The 15,456-nt window shown below is 56.9% G+C and overlaps 1 protein-coding gene across 4 annotated transcripts in view; it reads right to left on the reverse strand.

The window, feature by feature from the left end:
- The window catches only part of CAMK2A (calcium/calmodulin dependent protein kinase II alpha), a 34,841-nt gene that overhangs the window by 12,599 nt on the left and 6,786 nt on the right, over positions 1 to 15,456 (reverse strand). For all 4 annotated transcript variants that reach the window (XM_039384269.1, XM_039384268.1, XM_039384271.1 and 1 more), the window contains exons 3-13: positions 13,344 to 13,403; positions 9,492 to 9,546; positions 9,177 to 9,242; positions 7,543 to 7,615; positions 7,066 to 7,168; positions 6,428 to 6,511; positions 5,741 to 5,835; positions 5,234 to 5,356; positions 4,393 to 4,476; positions 3,006 to 3,048; positions 1,202 to 1,242 (exon numbers count right to left, since the gene is read on the reverse strand). In XM_039384269.1, the coding sequence (XP_039240203.1) occupies positions 1,202 to 1,242; positions 3,006 to 3,048; positions 4,393 to 4,476; positions 5,234 to 5,356; positions 5,741 to 5,835; positions 6,428 to 6,511; positions 7,066 to 7,168; positions 7,543 to 7,615; positions 9,177 to 9,242; positions 9,492 to 9,546; positions 13,344 to 13,403 (827 nt within the window). The remainder of the gene's footprint in view (positions 1 to 1,201; positions 1,243 to 3,005; positions 3,049 to 4,392; positions 4,477 to 5,233; positions 5,357 to 5,740; positions 5,836 to 6,427; positions 6,512 to 7,065; positions 7,169 to 7,542; positions 7,616 to 9,176; positions 9,243 to 9,491; positions 9,547 to 13,343; positions 13,404 to 15,456) is intronic.

Consider the following 15,456-nt stretch of genomic DNA (forward strand, 5'->3'; position numbering starts at 1 on the left):
AGTGGGAGAGAGACATGCCATTCCTAGACCCCTGGCTCTGCTGACCATATGGACTGAGGAGGGAAGAAGCTGGCTGAGAGTTCTGCTCTTCCAAAACCCTGCACCCCTTACGGTCCCTACTAAAGGGCGGAAAAAGGTTCTCTAAGTTCTCCCAACTAAGGGTCCCTATGGAGGAAGGAGAGCAGCCATACTGCAGTTGGGCTCCCAGAGTTCTGCCTGATGATGGAGGATGTCACCACGCCAGCTCTCTTCTGCTGAGTGATCCCTTGTATTCATGAAGGGAACAGGTAAGGAGAGAAAGGCCCTCACATGGACCATTCTTTCCTGCAGGAAGAGTGACAAAGCTCAATAGCCACTACTATCCACCACATCTCCGTGTGACCAGAAGAAGCTGCTCAGCAGCATGATTTTGCTGCCTCCAGGAGCCACCTTGTCCTGGAGAAGAGTTGTGGCCCCAGCTCAAAGGGACAGACAAATCCGCAGGCTCCGGAGCCCAAGAAACAAGATCCACCAAGCACCGGCTTGTTTTTAGAGCATCACTAAGCCATTTGCTCTGTCAAGTATCACCACGTTCCTTTGCTGTCTGCACTGGGCAAAGGGGACTGGCAGCATTGCTGAAGGGGTTAAAGCACCCATGTGTCACCCAGCAGCACATCAGCCCTTGGGACAGGATGGGACAGGAACTAGGGCCAGTCCCACCAGCCACAGCAGGACACATGCTGAGCGAGCAGGAGATGAGGCCTCCCCTCTCTCCAGATGGCTGCTGTTGGAGCCATGGCTCTGGGCTGAAGAGCTGCCTCCCCCTGTACCCGGTCCTGGTCCAACCTCTGCCTCTCCCCGTCCCTGGGGGTAGCGAGGGGCCAAGCGCATTTTGCAGGCAATGAAACAGCCTTGAGTTCCCCCCATGCACCCCTCCAGCAACAACCGGCGGTGCTGCAAAGCCTCCTGCGCACTGCCTGTCCTGGCAGGAGCCCAGCCGGTGGCACGGGGACACACCGGGGCAGCCGGGCCAACAGCTGCCCTTTAAAGTGCAGGGTGTCTCAGGGACTGCCGGCATGGCACGGAGACCCCTGGCACAGCACGGAGACCCCCACCGCCAGCAGGGCATGGAGACGCTCCCCTCTGGCATGGCACAGAGACCCCCACCGCCGCCCCGGCAGCTGAGGGGCGGGCAGGAGAGGGCAGCGGGCAGGGGGCTTACCTTCACGCCGTCATTCTTCTTGTTGCCACCACTTTTGCCTCCTGGAGAGAGGAGGAAGGTGATTAGGAGAGCCAGGCAGGGCACCACGACCAGGAGGGCGAGGAGCAGCAGCATGGTGCCGTGTGACGGAGCGGCGGGACCCCGCGGGACCGGCTGGTGGGCTTCGTTTCGTCCTCTCTTCAGCAACCCCCGGTGCAACTCGTGGGAGCTCAGGGGCGACCTTGCCAGCACCGTCCCGTCCTACCCCGGCGGCTCTCGGCCAAGGGCATGACCCGTCTCCCAACGTCACGCCGAGTGCTCGGGGCGGCTGGAGGGGCCGGCAGCGCTGTCCGGCGGCAGGCGGGCTCTGGCCGGGGGGTGCTGTTGACCCGGCGTGGTACCGCGTGGAGGAATGGGCTGCCCGCCTGCCGCCCTCTAATTTTAGCCCCATGCTGCCGGGATCATGTGCTGCCGGCCCGCCGGCCCGACAGCTGCAACCCGCATTTTGACAATGATGAAAAGCAGGCGCCTTCCCCGGTGCCCACCCACCGCTGCCGGCACTGCCCCAGCCCCCCCGGCCGCACAAACCACCCCACTGCCGCTGCACCCCCGGAGCAGGGTGGGATCGGTGGAGCTCAGCGCCATGCGAGACCCTGCCCTCGCTCACCAGCCCCGCTGTGCTCCTGGGCTGGGCGCACTGGTTGAGCCCTTGGGCCGTGCGTGGGACGGGCAGCACGATGAGAGACGCTTTTGAATTTCCTGCCCTTTGATGCTTCCTGTCCACCGCCTTCCCCGGCGCGGGGCTGACACCGGATCCCCCCAGCTGCTGGACTCCTCCAGCTCCCCTCCACAAGTGCTAAATGTGTCAGCACGATCCCCGCACGACACATGCAGATACCGGCCCCGGCCACAGCCCTCTCCCTGAGCTTCCCTGGCACCCCTGCCCGCCTGCCGCACCTGACACCCGGGGCGCCTCAGCAAAGCACCCTGAAACACCCGTCTAACCCCAAACAGCTGCCACCAGCAGGCTCAGCGGCTGCAGGGCTTGGCTAGTGTGTCCCAGCGCTGCAGCACCGCTGCAGGGACATTCCCAGCGCTGGGGAGGGCTGGAGGTGACAGCAAGTGGATGAGCTCTATAGTCACGTGGCTCCATTTGGTTCCGTGCCTGGGAATCGCCTGTGAAATCCCATCTGCAGCGAGGTGTCCCCAGAGGGAACAGCTCTCGGTGAGGGTACTGGGGCTTGTGGCTGTGCTGAGACCTCTCCAGTGCACAGGCTGGGCTGCCATGCTCAGTCCTGTCTCCCATGCAGCCCTCGGGATGTAGAGAGGCAGGAAGAGAGTGGGAAACCCTGCAGGATCAGCATCCACCTGCCTGGGGAGAGACCTGAGGGATCCTGCTGCCATCTGCCCGCCGTGGCACCCAGGAACCTGTCTGACATTCCTGATGCAGAGGATGCTCTCCCTGAGCCACAAACATCTCCAGGAGGACACAAAACCAACAGCTTGAGCTCTGGCTGCCCCCAGCACCTGCATCCCCACCCCAGCACAAGCCAGATGGTTGGGCATGTATAAACCCCTACACCACTGGGGACCACTGCATGTCAGCCAGACACCTTTCCTCTTGCATCCCACACCAGATGCCAGCCTGGAGGTGCCAGGTGATCTCCCCTGAAGGACTACCCAAAACCACACATCCCCAGGGACACCAGGCTGCAACCTCAGCCTCCCCATGACACTCAAGGCAAAGCCAGCTCTCCAGGAATCCTATGGATTTGCCCTGGGCACCCTGTAAGACAAAGAGATGAGTCCCAGAGACAGAACCTACCGGAGAAGTTCCTGGTGGCCAGCATGGTGGTGAGGATGGCTCCCTGAAAGACAAGGAAGGCAGAAGGAAGGGTGTGCTGGACCCCAGCTCTCCACACCCTGCTGCTCCCCCCATCCCTGAGGGCGGAAAGCCCTGCTCAGCACCTGTCCCCCAGCCACCTGGCTGGACGGAAACTGGCCCACGGACTCATATTCTCCTCCTGCCATCAAAAGCAGCTCTCAGTGCCCAACTCCATATCACCAGCACTGAGGCATTGGGTTGCACTCTCTGAAACTGCCTTCCCTCCAAGATTAAAGGGATATTAAATATCTGTGGGGCACTTTTCAGTCTCATACTACCCTGCCCTAGATGTAGCACAACCCCACTGACCAGGACCGGCAGCTGGTGGCAAAGGGACCCACCAGGAGCGGAACCGGATTTAATTGGCATTAAAGCTGTGCTAGCTCAGAACATCAGGGCAGGGATTGCTTATGGGAGCCACGCAAAGATCACCACTGCAAAACAACATTTGTAAAAATCCTTCCCCTTTTCCGGCTGAGTTTACTAACTAGTTGCTCAGTGTATAATGAGATTACTTTGGACTAATTGCTTACAGTAATGGATTACTATTTGGAAGTGTATGTCTGAACTAATTTGATTATTTGTCTAGCAGAAAAGTAATAATAGTTTATAGCCAGTTTCTTTGCTTGATAATCTTGTTAGTAGCCTGCAGCTGCACTGTTCTGTGTCATGCTGCATTCAGGCCTGGAGCACTGATGGCTCTGGCTACAACACAGGCCAGAGCTGTCCTGCTCTGTGCCTCCAGCTCTGGAGGAAGCGTTGTGATTTCCAGAGCCTGTTCCCAGTGCCATGCTGCTGGCTGAGGCTGAGCAGCACCTGGGAAATGGGTGCTTCAGGGAGGTGCTCCAGCTGGAGATGGTGATTACAGAGGGGGGCCAGGCTGTGGCATGTGACAGCATCCGAGGCGGGAAAGCCTGTGGGGCTGCTGGTGTGTGTGAGCTTTTTGCTTTTCTATGGATGACTTTATTCCTTGGCTGCAAAGTATCTTGGCCATCAGGCAGAGGGTCTCACTGAGCCTCTCAGACCCATGTCCTGCCCTAAAGAGGAGCTTTCTTGACACAGACTCCAGAGGGAAAGTGCTTACCCCAGCATCCAGTGTGACTGCTTTCCTTCACCATGGCTTTCTCTGAGCACTTGGGAACCCCAGACAGATGAAGCCACAACTGCACTCTGTCTCTTTTGCCTTCTTCACAAGGGGGGCCCCAAATGCCCATCACCCCCATACCACTGCCCAGAGACACCACCCTGTCCCTTCCCACACAGAGAATAAGCCCACCTATGATCCAACCATGTGTTTTGAAGCCAGCTTGGACAGTATGAGAGTTACCTTCAGCTTCCTCCGGGCATTGAACTTCTTCAGACAGTCCACTGTCTCCTGTCTGTGCATGCATGATGCCACGGTGGCACGGTGCTGGGGGGAGAGAGACCTGGCTCAGAGCAGAGCTGGGGGGAAAGGGCTCCCCCAGCCCTGCTCTCACATGCACACACACGTGTGCGATCTCCCGTGGCCAAGGCACGGGCCAGGGCTGCCTGCAGCAGCAGCAGATAAAAGTTTAATGGGCAGTGGGAGATCGAAGCTCTGGAGTCAGCAGGATCTGCTCTGGTGGAGGGGTTGCAGGAAGAACTGGCTGCCCACACAGTTAACCCCTTGACTGACCAGCCATGTTCAGCAATGTGCTCAGGGTTTACACATGTGGGGTCCCAGGGTTAAGCCTACAGACTCCTCCTGCCTTTAGGAGCTGATTCAGAGAGAGAACCAGCAGCCAGAGCAGTGGGATGAAGTGAAGTGGGGGTTGCTGCTGGGGTGGGTGGATGGATGGACAAACACAAGCCTGCTCCCATCATCTCTGAAGGAAAGCCCCCCAGCACAGTGTGACACCAAGAAACCAGCCTATCCCCACCAGGGCTGGGAGCATATGTGTCCTTCCCATCACCAGCTCCCCCAGGACACGCTGTTTGCATTCACAAGCTTTTCTCTGCTGTAAAACCCCAGGGAAAACGCTGCTCTGAGAGCATTGAGAGGAACCATGCCAGGAAACCATCTTCCCAGGATGGAGAAGAGAGCTGGCAGCGTGTGTGATATCACATGCTCCTCAGTAAGGTGTTCTCCCCTTGTGAGCCCCCACATCTCTACAGCTTCAGCCCCAACCAGTGAGTGTCGAACTCACCGATATCCAGGGGTGCTTCAGAGCCTCCGCTGCCGTGATGCGCTTGGACGGGTTTATGGTCAACATCTTGTTGATGAGATCTTTTGCTTCTGGAGTCACTGTGTCCCACTCAGGGGAGGGGAACTGCCAAAGCAAAGGGACCAGGATGAGGGATGGCAGGAAGGAATAGAAGGAGCAGAAGCCCCTTTACATTTGGGTTGGTTCTTCCGCAGCTTGGGGCAGGTTGGAGAGATGGTGGCACAACTGGAAAGAGCTGCCACATAGAAAACTGGAGAGCAGAAGTGGAAGAAGAAAGTTGGAAGGCCCAGGACAAGACCTATCTGTCCTGCAAAGTGGCCCTGAAACATGCTAATGTGTGCACCCTCTGTGACCAGGGCAGAAGAAAGAACCTTGCTCGTGCCTGTCTGAATTTGGCCAGATTGCTCTTCTAGAGCAGCAGGTTGTAAGGCAGGGACAGCAGGAGAGAGGATAGACTGTGAAAAGGGGGAACAAGACAAACCCACTCACATCATAAGCCCCAGCCTTGATCTGCTGGTAGAGTCGGTGCTGGTCTTCATCCCAAAAGGGTGGGTACCCGACCAGCAGGATGTAGAGGATGACACCTGCCCAGGAGAAGAGATGGAATCAGTGGGAGAGAATTCATTAGTGGAGGTAGGAGCAGACTCTGCCTGGGGATTGGCCAAACTCAAACAGAGAAACAGAAACTAGGGAAACATGAGGATTTGCTCATTGATTAAAAAGCAAAAGGCTTGTTGGTGGATCCATCTTTGTGCTGGTGGTCTCTGGCAGCCACATGCAGATCCTCAAGTGGGTGCCCTGGCAGGCCTGGGCGATGCCTCCTCCCCATTGGGGGTGGAAAAAGGCTCCCCTACAGCTGAAACTGCATGGAATCATTGCCTGACTCCACCAGCACCTCAGGGAAGAGAGCCAGCATCTCTCCTGACTGGGAGCTTTGAGTACATAGGAAGGGGGCTGATCCTTCACAGAAGGGTGCTGCTGGATTGGGAGAGAGGGTGCTGCTCTGGGGACAGCCCAGGGTAATGTGCCACCTCTTGGGTAAATCCTCCCCCCTGACCTTCCCAAGATGTTGTAGCAACTACAGCTCAGGACATGCTGGATGAACAGCCTGCCTCATCCCACCCAGCCCAGCCCGACCCAGCCGGCTCCTGGCATTCCAGCCCCTGTCTGACTTACCACAAGCCCACAGGTCCACGGCTTTGCCATAGGGGTCCTTCCGGAGCACCTCGGGGGAGAGGTATCCCGGGGTGCCAGCAAAACCTGGGACAGACAGCCCATCACACCCTGCCGGCAGCAGCCCCCATCCCCACACAGCTCACCAGCAGGGACTGGTGCCCAGCCAGGTACAGCGAGGGCCAGGAGTCCTGGCACATCCTGACCCGGTGGGACAGGCACCCTCCTGCCAGACATCTCTGTGAGTCCTGAGGGCAGAGCAAACTGTGGCTTTCTGCCACAGTCAAATTCCAGGGTGGTCCATAAGGCTGGAGTGCTCTGATGAGCACCTCCAGCACTTGCAAGAGGCTTCCCTCCCCCTGGTCTGCCCCTATTGCCAGTTTGTCCATCTCACCAGGACATCTTGGTGACTCACAGAGTCCCTGTGGAGTTGCTTGCCTCTGCCCTGATCAATACTGGGCTGTTTCCAGGAGCACAGCTGGAGCCATCAACCTCCTCACCCACTGTGCCTCTTGTGCTGCTGGGATGCTCCCATAACCTGGGGCTCAGGTCCTGGGGATGTGTGTCCCACCTGGAGCCGCCCTGATCAAACACGCCAAGGAAAGCTGAAGAATGCCCCACCTTGGGCCAGTCCCACTCACCAAACCACGCTTGCTGGTCCCCCTCCACCTCGATGGCAAGGCCGAAGTCAGCCAGCTTGACGGCGGCACCCTTCAGCTTGGATGCCAGCAGCAGGTTCTCGGGCTGCAGGAGGAGATGGGGGTTGGAGAGGAGTGAAAGACCCATCAGGGGCTCCACTATGGATGGGAGGACCTTCCCAGCACAGCACGGAGGAAAGTCAGGGCTCTGGATGTGCTTCCCAGCTGCATTGTCCTACTATGTGTCTGGGTGTCCCTGGATCCTTAGAGAACCATGGACTTCAAGGACCTCCCTGCCCCCCTCCTTTGTGTTGTTTCACCCTGGAGTTGGTCTTTGCTCTGTGGCTTTCCCGAAGCCCTACACGTGTTCCTCCCTGCTGTTTCAGCAGCCCTGGAATACTCTGGGCATTGCTCCACAGGGTTTTGCATCACAGACGGGGTCCCCCATCCTCCCACAGGCACTCCCCCTGCAACTCCTACCTTCAGATCCCGGTGAACCACCCCCATCTGGTGGCAGTGCAGGACAGCCTCTAGGATCTGCTGGATGCAGTGGCTGTGGGAGAGAGCAGAAAGCTCACACAAGTGGCCAGTGAGGCAGAGTTTTGTCACACACTTCTGTTTCACAGCATTTCACCCCTCTGCCCCTCTCCCCATCACACTGCCCACCAGCAGCCCCTCAGCACAGATCAGTGTCTCCCTCCACCGAAACCCACACACGTGTGGGGAGCAGTTCTAACCCACTAAGGCACCACCAGAGCTGCTGCACACCCACTGATGGTGAGCAGGAGCATGGGGGCTACAGCTGAGCCTCTGGGATCCCCACTGGAGCAACACTGGAGTGTTGGGGGGGAGCTGGAGACCAGCAGTGGAGCCACAATGCCAGCCCAGGTCTGGTCTCCAAACCCAGGCAGAGCAGATGTGCTCTGTGTAACCTTTGCTCCAGCCCCATTTCCCTGCTCTGCTCTAATGCAGGTGGCTCCTGCTGCGTCTGCTTACTTTATATCTAGTTCATTACATCCCAGCTCTGCGGCATGCGCGAGACAGGAAGGGAAAAAGACAGAGGCAATGATCGCTTTTACTCCAAAACAGCTTGTGTGCAAGGCAGAAGGTCTTTATTTACATCTATTTTATTTTATTTGTATGACACTAATAAGTGGATGGGCTGTAAGTGGATTCAGTGCAGGCAGCCCATTAAATGAGATTGCTTTCTGCTTAGAAATAAAGGATATTCTCATGCAGAGAGGTATTGTAGAGCTTACCACCCTTTTGGACACATACGTACAGGCTATGCTTAGCCTATGGGCAAAGCCAAGAGGAACAGTGATATCTGGAGATTGGAGAGGGGCAAAAAAATGAAGCTAATTCTGTCCCCTGGCTGAGCTGCAGGGGCCAAAGAGGTGGCTGAAATGGCACCCAACCCCCTGGCTCTGCAGCAGGGTACCTGGAAAGTGCCAGCGGGAGCGTGGGAGAGAGCAGAGCTTGAGCACATCCTCCCACCCGGCCTGTCTTGCCTGCTCCTCCTCAGTGCTTTCAAGTGGTAAATGCCAGAGAAATGCTTGCAGATGGTTGGAATGCAGCTCCAAGGGGAAGGGGGTGAGGACTGTGGGGTGTCCGTGATATCACGGCCCTGGCTGGGCACCAGTCTGGTGTTGGGCTTCCCCTCTGCCTGCCTGGAGAGCCCCAATGCCCCCAGCCCAGGGAGCCCTGACATCCCCAGACCAGGGAAACCCGATGTGCTCAGCCCAGGGAGCCCCAACAGCCTGCTCCTTTACAGGGAGGTCAGATGTGGGCTAACCCATCATTCCAGGCAAGGAAGATGCTGCCAGCAGTGGCTGGGAGCCATCTGATTTGGGGAGGAAACCAGCCCCATGGTAGCACATGCAATTCTTGGCACAGGAGTTGAGCGAGTTAAAAAGAGCATTTTTGGAAGTCTTTTTTGCATGACAGTTCTGGTTTATGAGTATGTGTTGCAGGAGTGGCTGTAAAACACCTCCCAACACGGAAGGAGCTCATGCTGCAGAAAGCCAGGCATGTAGGACCCTGGGAGGGAGCAGCTCTCAGGAGAAGGGCATATAACCTGTCCCCTACACAGCCCCACGTGTGTCTGTGCTCACCTGGCATCCGCTTCACTGTAGTACTCCCTGGCCACAATGTCCTCAAACAGCTCCCCACCAGTGACCCTGCAAGAAAACAGGGGGAGCTGGATTGATTGACAGCACACTTGGCCCCGGCAATCCCCCCCCAAAATGTTCTTTGCACGGCGGGAGAGTCGGAGGTGCAGGACAGGGACCTGCCCTCTGCCCGGCTTGGGGGACCCAAGCTTGGTTCAAGCCCCGTGGGAAGGGCTCGGGTGAGGTGGAGGGTGTGTCACCCCGGGTGGAATCACGGAGCTGGCAGTGGGTCAGGGGATGCATTGAACCATTACTCACAGGTCAAATATCAGGTAGTGGTGGCCCTCCTCAGAGATGCTGTCATGGAGCCTCACTGCAGCAGAGACAGAAGGGTTATGGGGTACACCTGGCTCCCATCCCACTCCCTGGGAATGTGTTTGCTCCCCTTTGGGCACAAGCAGGAGCTGGGGAAGGGCACAAGCAGGGCTATTCCTCCTCCCTCCTCCTCTTGCTATTGCCACTGACTGGGTGGGGGTCCCTGCTCACCAGGGGACCCCAGCCATGGCCCCAGCCTGGGGCAGTGGTGAGAGGCTCAAAGGTCACCTCCAAACTGGGGACTGCCCGGAGCTGTGTCTGGCTGAGGTTCCGGGCAGCTGCTGGGCTATCTTGGGCACTGGGCAGGCTGCAGGCATGGGTGTCCCCAGCCCCAACAGGATTAGTGCCTGGGCACAGGGAGAGCTCAGCAGGGTGCTGGGCTGACAGCCCTGGCACCCACAGGGCTCTTTATTTTCTGCTTATGACCTTCCTTTTCTCCTTGGGAATCTCTGCAGGATGAGTTTCCCTGTCTCCTGGAATCTCACCCTGCTCGTCACACTGAGGGGCACCCTCTCTCCTCATGCACACCTCACCAGACACAGCCAGGTACAAATCTGTCACCCTGCAGCTGTGTGCTGGTTATTCAGGCTCAGATCCCTGCTCACAGCGTAGCAGGCAGATGTGCAGCAAGGGGAGGGGCACGGAAACAGGTAGGATGGATAAACAGAGCCTGGTCCAGTGTCCTCTGTCCCCCACCTCACATTTTGTTTGACTCCCTTGAGGCTGTAAATGTTTAACCCTTCTCTCTCTCACCTGGTTTTAGTCCTATACAACTTTCAACATCTTTGAGAATGTTAGGAATCAAGGAGGAAAAAATAAACATCAAGGTGAGTTTATGGGAATTTTTACTTCTAGACCCTTTTACTGCAGCTAAATCAGCTGAGCCCTGTATGGAAACATCCTCCAGACTCAGTCTGAGCCAGGCGAGATAACAAGCCCCATCGCTGAGCACAGATACTGCACTGCATTTCTCTTATCTCCCAGGCCAGCAAACACCACTCTTCTGGTCCTTCTCCTGTCTCCAAGCTCCACAGGCAGATCCAGCAGCTGCCGAGACCACGCTGCCAGCAGTGGCAGCCCACCCAGCCAGGGCAGAGGAGGTCTGATGAGCTGAGCACCATCCTTCCTATCGGTCTCTCTTGCAATCCCGATTACTGACACAACTTGCTCGTCTTATTTCCCAGTTATCCTTCTCCACTGCTGGTCTCTGCAGACATTCCCTGTGCTACAACATCTGTTTGCTCCGTTTTTCTCTGACAAAACCCCAGCTTTCCTGCCTTCCTCTGCTGAAAGAGACTTAATTCCTCCCATTTCATCTTGCCTGGGAGGGATTTGGGGGTATCACGGCTGGGATCCCGCAGAAGCCAAAGTGTTCTCAGGGGGATTGGGTGAGTTCGGTGTGGATAGGGCCAGCGTAACCACAAACAGATGGTCCAGATACATTCCTTGCCTGAGGAAGTCCCAAAGCCTGTGGCTGCCAGGAGCCAAGGAGGTATAAGAGGGAGCAGCTGCTCTAAATATAACCTGATCCTACAAGTATCTGTTACTGACCATAGTCAGAGAGAGCTGCACTGGCCAAACCACTCCAGCTCAGTGCCGGGAGCCAAGGCAAGAGCAGGACACAGCTTTGGGACTGAGAGTCAGGGGACAACAGGTACCTGGAGTTAAAACTGCAGGGCTGCGTGCAGCCAAAGTTTTCCCAATAAAGCAAGACTTCTCTGAATGGGAAAAACTTTGGGAAACCACAGCTCTCCTAATACATCCCCCAGTACTGTGGATGTACTGCAGGATCCTGGGGACCTGGACCTGCCCTTAACTGCCTGTGCACGGCTTTCCACGTGAGGTTTTCCAGCAGGCACAGTGCAGAGCCCAGACTGATTCCTCCAGGAACTGCAGCGTGGCTTTCCAGTGGGAAATGGAGAGACCCCACACGTTCTCATGGGAGATGGAAAGACCCCACCTCACTGCAGGGAACAAAGGAGAGGACAGCAAAGCCCCCGGCAGCTGGGGTGCGTCTCCCAGTGAGGGCTGGAGAGGGTTGTTCTGCCTCATCCCAGCAGCAGTGCCTCCTCTTCCTCATGCCAGGCCGCTCTGCAGCGGCACAGCTCATTCCAGCTCCTGGGTGGGTAATGAGCCGCCTTTGCTGCACGGAAGGGGAGCTGCGAGTCCAAGTTTCCAGGCAGCAGGAGCAGTGGAGGGGCGTGAAGGGAAAGAGGGTGTGGGGTGGGGGGGGTGGAGAAGAGCCTCCTGGGTATAAATAGCAGCGGATTGGGCTTGTTAACATCTCAAGCTGTTAACCCCTTCCAGCCCTTGCAGCAGGGATGCTCTGAGCCTGCCAGGTCAGGGCCAAACAGCGGGCGGTGGTGCAGGGGGGGAACAAGGCACAGGAAGGGGTCAGATGTTTCTGTCCTTGGAAATCTTGTCATCTCCACCAGCAGGTGATGGAGAGGGAAGGGAGGAAGACAGCCATAGGGAACAGCTGTGGCCAGGCCGGGAAGCTGGGGAGCTCCAGCTGCATGGCCCAGCTACCACCCTGCGGGTCTCGTGGGGTGAGTTCCTCTGGTTTTAGTATTTCCTGCTATTCATGCATTTGCAGTGTGTTTCCTTCATGTCTCGGCAATCGATGCCTGTATTTTGGTGCAAAGGGATGCTGCACTCGCTGGCAGGACCCCTGCAGGGCAGCTCCTGGTCCTGCCTGAGCAGAGGCTGGGGAAGCAGTGGCTGGGGAAGCTGGGGAAGCCAGAGGCTGGGGAAGCAGGAGTCCGGCACCCTGGCAATGCAGGGGAGACCTGCCATGCAGCCATGTGCCGAGACAGATGGGAGCTGACGGTCCTTTTTCAAACTGAAATATTTATGGGACAGGAGCCACATGGTTGGTCCCAGTGGCCCTGGATCTAGCTCCCTGGATCTGCTGCAGCAGCTCCTGGGGAAGGACGGATCCAGGTCACCGGAGCAGTGAGGGGGCCAGGGAGAAGCTCGGCCACAGGGGAACCCTCCCAGCTCCTGACTGTGGGTTGAGAGGGCTGCAGAAACCACCAAATGCTTTCCCTAAAGCTGTAGGATCTCACTGGGGTCGGCACATCCTGGGTTGCAGCAAAGGGAAGAGGAGCTTCATCCGGACTATCCGCAGGGATCAAGAGCCTGCATCGGCATCGCTCTCAGGGATGGAGTTTGGGATTTTATTTTTTTTTTTTTTTTTTACTGCAGCTTTTTTCCCCTCCCCTCTCTCTCTCTCCTTCTGGCCTATTTTTGTCTTTTGCAGGGGCTCAGGAGTTTTCCTGAAACAGCTTTTCCGAAGGAGGCTACTCTCAGATGGACGGTCGGTGGGAAAGTCTTCGCTTCCCCCCGCCATCGCTCCTCCCACACGCCCCGCGCTGCTGCTGCTGCTCCGAGCTGCAGCCGCTTTTTGGAGCATGCAGAGGAATACGGCACCCGAACGGGGGGAGAGCAGTAAAAATAGCCCTTTGCAGCCTCCTGAGGCTCCGCTTCTCCCTGAGGGAGCTATGGCCAAATGGGTTAGTCAGGACCTACTTCAATCCCACCATGCCTGGTGGGGGCCTTTCTCCCCGTGGCCCCGTTAAGGATGGTGCTTCCCGCGAGGAAGAGGAGGGACGGCTGTGCGGATCTCGGCTGCCACCGAGCCCCTCTCCTCTGGGATGGTGGCCGGAGCACGAGGGAAGGACAAACAGTCCGTGCTGCTGCAGGCAGGGCTGGATTATTGATGGGGACCCCCTAGCCCCAGCTGGGCATGTGGGCAGCAGAGCCCCAACAACGGGGGTTGCAGGGTGTGCTTACCAATGTTGGGGTGCTTCAGGAGGCGGCAGATCCGGGCTTCTCGTTCCAGCTTCTGGTGATCTGAAAGAGGCAACGGCCCTACATTAGGATCTGAGGAAGGGACTCAACTGCTCTCAGCTCCTGCTGGGCTCTCAGAGGAGATGCCAGCACAGGAAATCTGGGGGGACAGAGCAGCTGGCAAAGAGAAAAACCATCTTTTTTTTTTCTTTTTTTTTTTTTTTTTTTTTTTTTTGCTAAAGAATAGCAGATCTGGGGACATGTTCAGCATCAGGGCCTGATGGGCACTATTCCACCACAGATGTAGCCCCCAACCAAGCCCCTAGGTACTGATGCCATGGGTGGTCCTGGGCTTGGGATGATCCCTTGCCCTCCTCTCTCCCTTCTCTTAGCTGAACAATCTCTGATCACCTCCTGAATATCCTGGATTTCCTTGGGTTATCCCTGCCAGCAGTACTGTTCCCTTTTCTCCTATTTTTCCAGGCACAAGTAATCAGAAGGGACATTTCTGGTCCTGCATGGTATAATTTGAGCAACTGAATGACTAGTGAGAAGTGTCAGGCTGAAATGGGGCTACAGGCTTTGCTCCCTGTCACCATCACCAGCCATTTCACATCAGGACTTTGCTCTCCTGCATCGCAAAACCCTGGCTCTGAAAATGTGCTTTGCTCTGGTGCCTGTCTGCAAAAAGGCAGCACAGATCCCATTCCTCAGCTTTTGGCTTGGGAATGTGAGACAAGGGAGCTCTGGGCGAAGCAAGTTGAGCTGAGCCAAAAAATCCTCCACCCTGGGGCACCTCAGAATTAATCTGTAAATTATTTTGTTTCTTCCTCTCCACTTCTGCTCACACCTGACCCAGCCATCCTGCATGGAGGTGCCTGTCCTGAGGAAATTTCATGCTAGCAGGAACTCAGCAGCCGGGACAAGTGAGGATATAATTAGGGCTGCTTGTCTCTCGGTGCTATCGCTGCTCCCTTGCAGGTTCACACCCCGGAGTCTCGCTCTGCATCAAATCAAACCTGGGTGTCTCCAACCGCCGAGATGTGAAGGTGATACAGCCCCTTCTCTGCAGGGCTGAAGCCTTCCCCAGGGCTGAGTATCCCCATCCAGTGGGAAAGTCACCCCCGTGTTTGGAGTGAATTTTGCAGCCTGTACTGGAGTCTGTGAGCTGAAGGCTAGGACAGCCTCCATGCCTCATTCAGCTCCCCACGGCATTTTCCCCAATGGGGCACAGCCTTCCCAGGATGGGATGGGGTGACAGGGAGAGGTTGGGGTTTAGGCTTTTGTTTTTCACAATTAAAGTGAATGACAGGGACGGGCTGGAAGGACAGCGAGGCAAGAAATTCTCTGGGGAAGTGACCCATGGCCGCAGTTCCTCTCCTATCCCACAAATCCAGCTCCTGCCTGCACCCAAATCCCATTTCTCCTCCAAGATTTCCACTTTCTCCCCTGCTGGCCCCTCTGTGTCAGCAGCCAGGAGGATGTCTGAAGAAACAGACCATGGCTGGAGATGTTTTGCAGCTTCTTTTCCCCACTCCTCCCTCCCTGCCTTCCCCCCCTTGTGTATGACACAGCCAGTGCACATCCCCATGGGATAGTGGCTCCTCATGCCCCTCTGGGGCTTGTCCCAGTCTGGGGAAGCAGCAGCACTGCAGGAATGGGGGTTCCAGATCATTAGCAAAAGCAGCTGGTGATTTCAGCTGGTGGAGCAGGGGAAATAGCTCCGGCCAAGTCTCCTCAGGGGGCAGATGGGCACAGAGCCACTGCAGGGACAGCACAAACCCCAGGAGAGGGTGGAGAGGGGCAAACTGCCTGAGGAGGCGAGTGGAGGCAGGATAGAGGGGGGTGGCTCAATCTGCTGCTTCAGGCAGCCCTGAAATCTGGGAGGCATTTTCTGCCCACCCTGCTGCCAGCTGGGGTACATGGGCAGGAGCCAAGAGCTGAGCCCAGCACTGCACACTCTGCCTGGAGCCCAGCCCTCAGCTTCAGAGGAAGAGAAATGGTCCATATCCCAGAAGAAGGGCAGGGGTCAATGCTGGAGGAGCTGGGGAGGCTCAGTGTTGGTGCTGTGCCACTTCAGCAGCATGGTGGGAGGGAGATTGCAACATGTTGGTTT

This window comes from Pipra filicauda, unplaced genomic scaffold, assembly GCF_003945595.2.
Source record: "Pipra filicauda isolate LSUMZ 115617 unplaced genomic scaffold, ASM394559v2 scaffold344_size1527164_pilon, whole genome shotgun sequence".
Lineage (NCBI taxonomy): Eukaryota > Metazoa > Chordata > Aves > Passeriformes > Pipridae > Pipra > Pipra filicauda.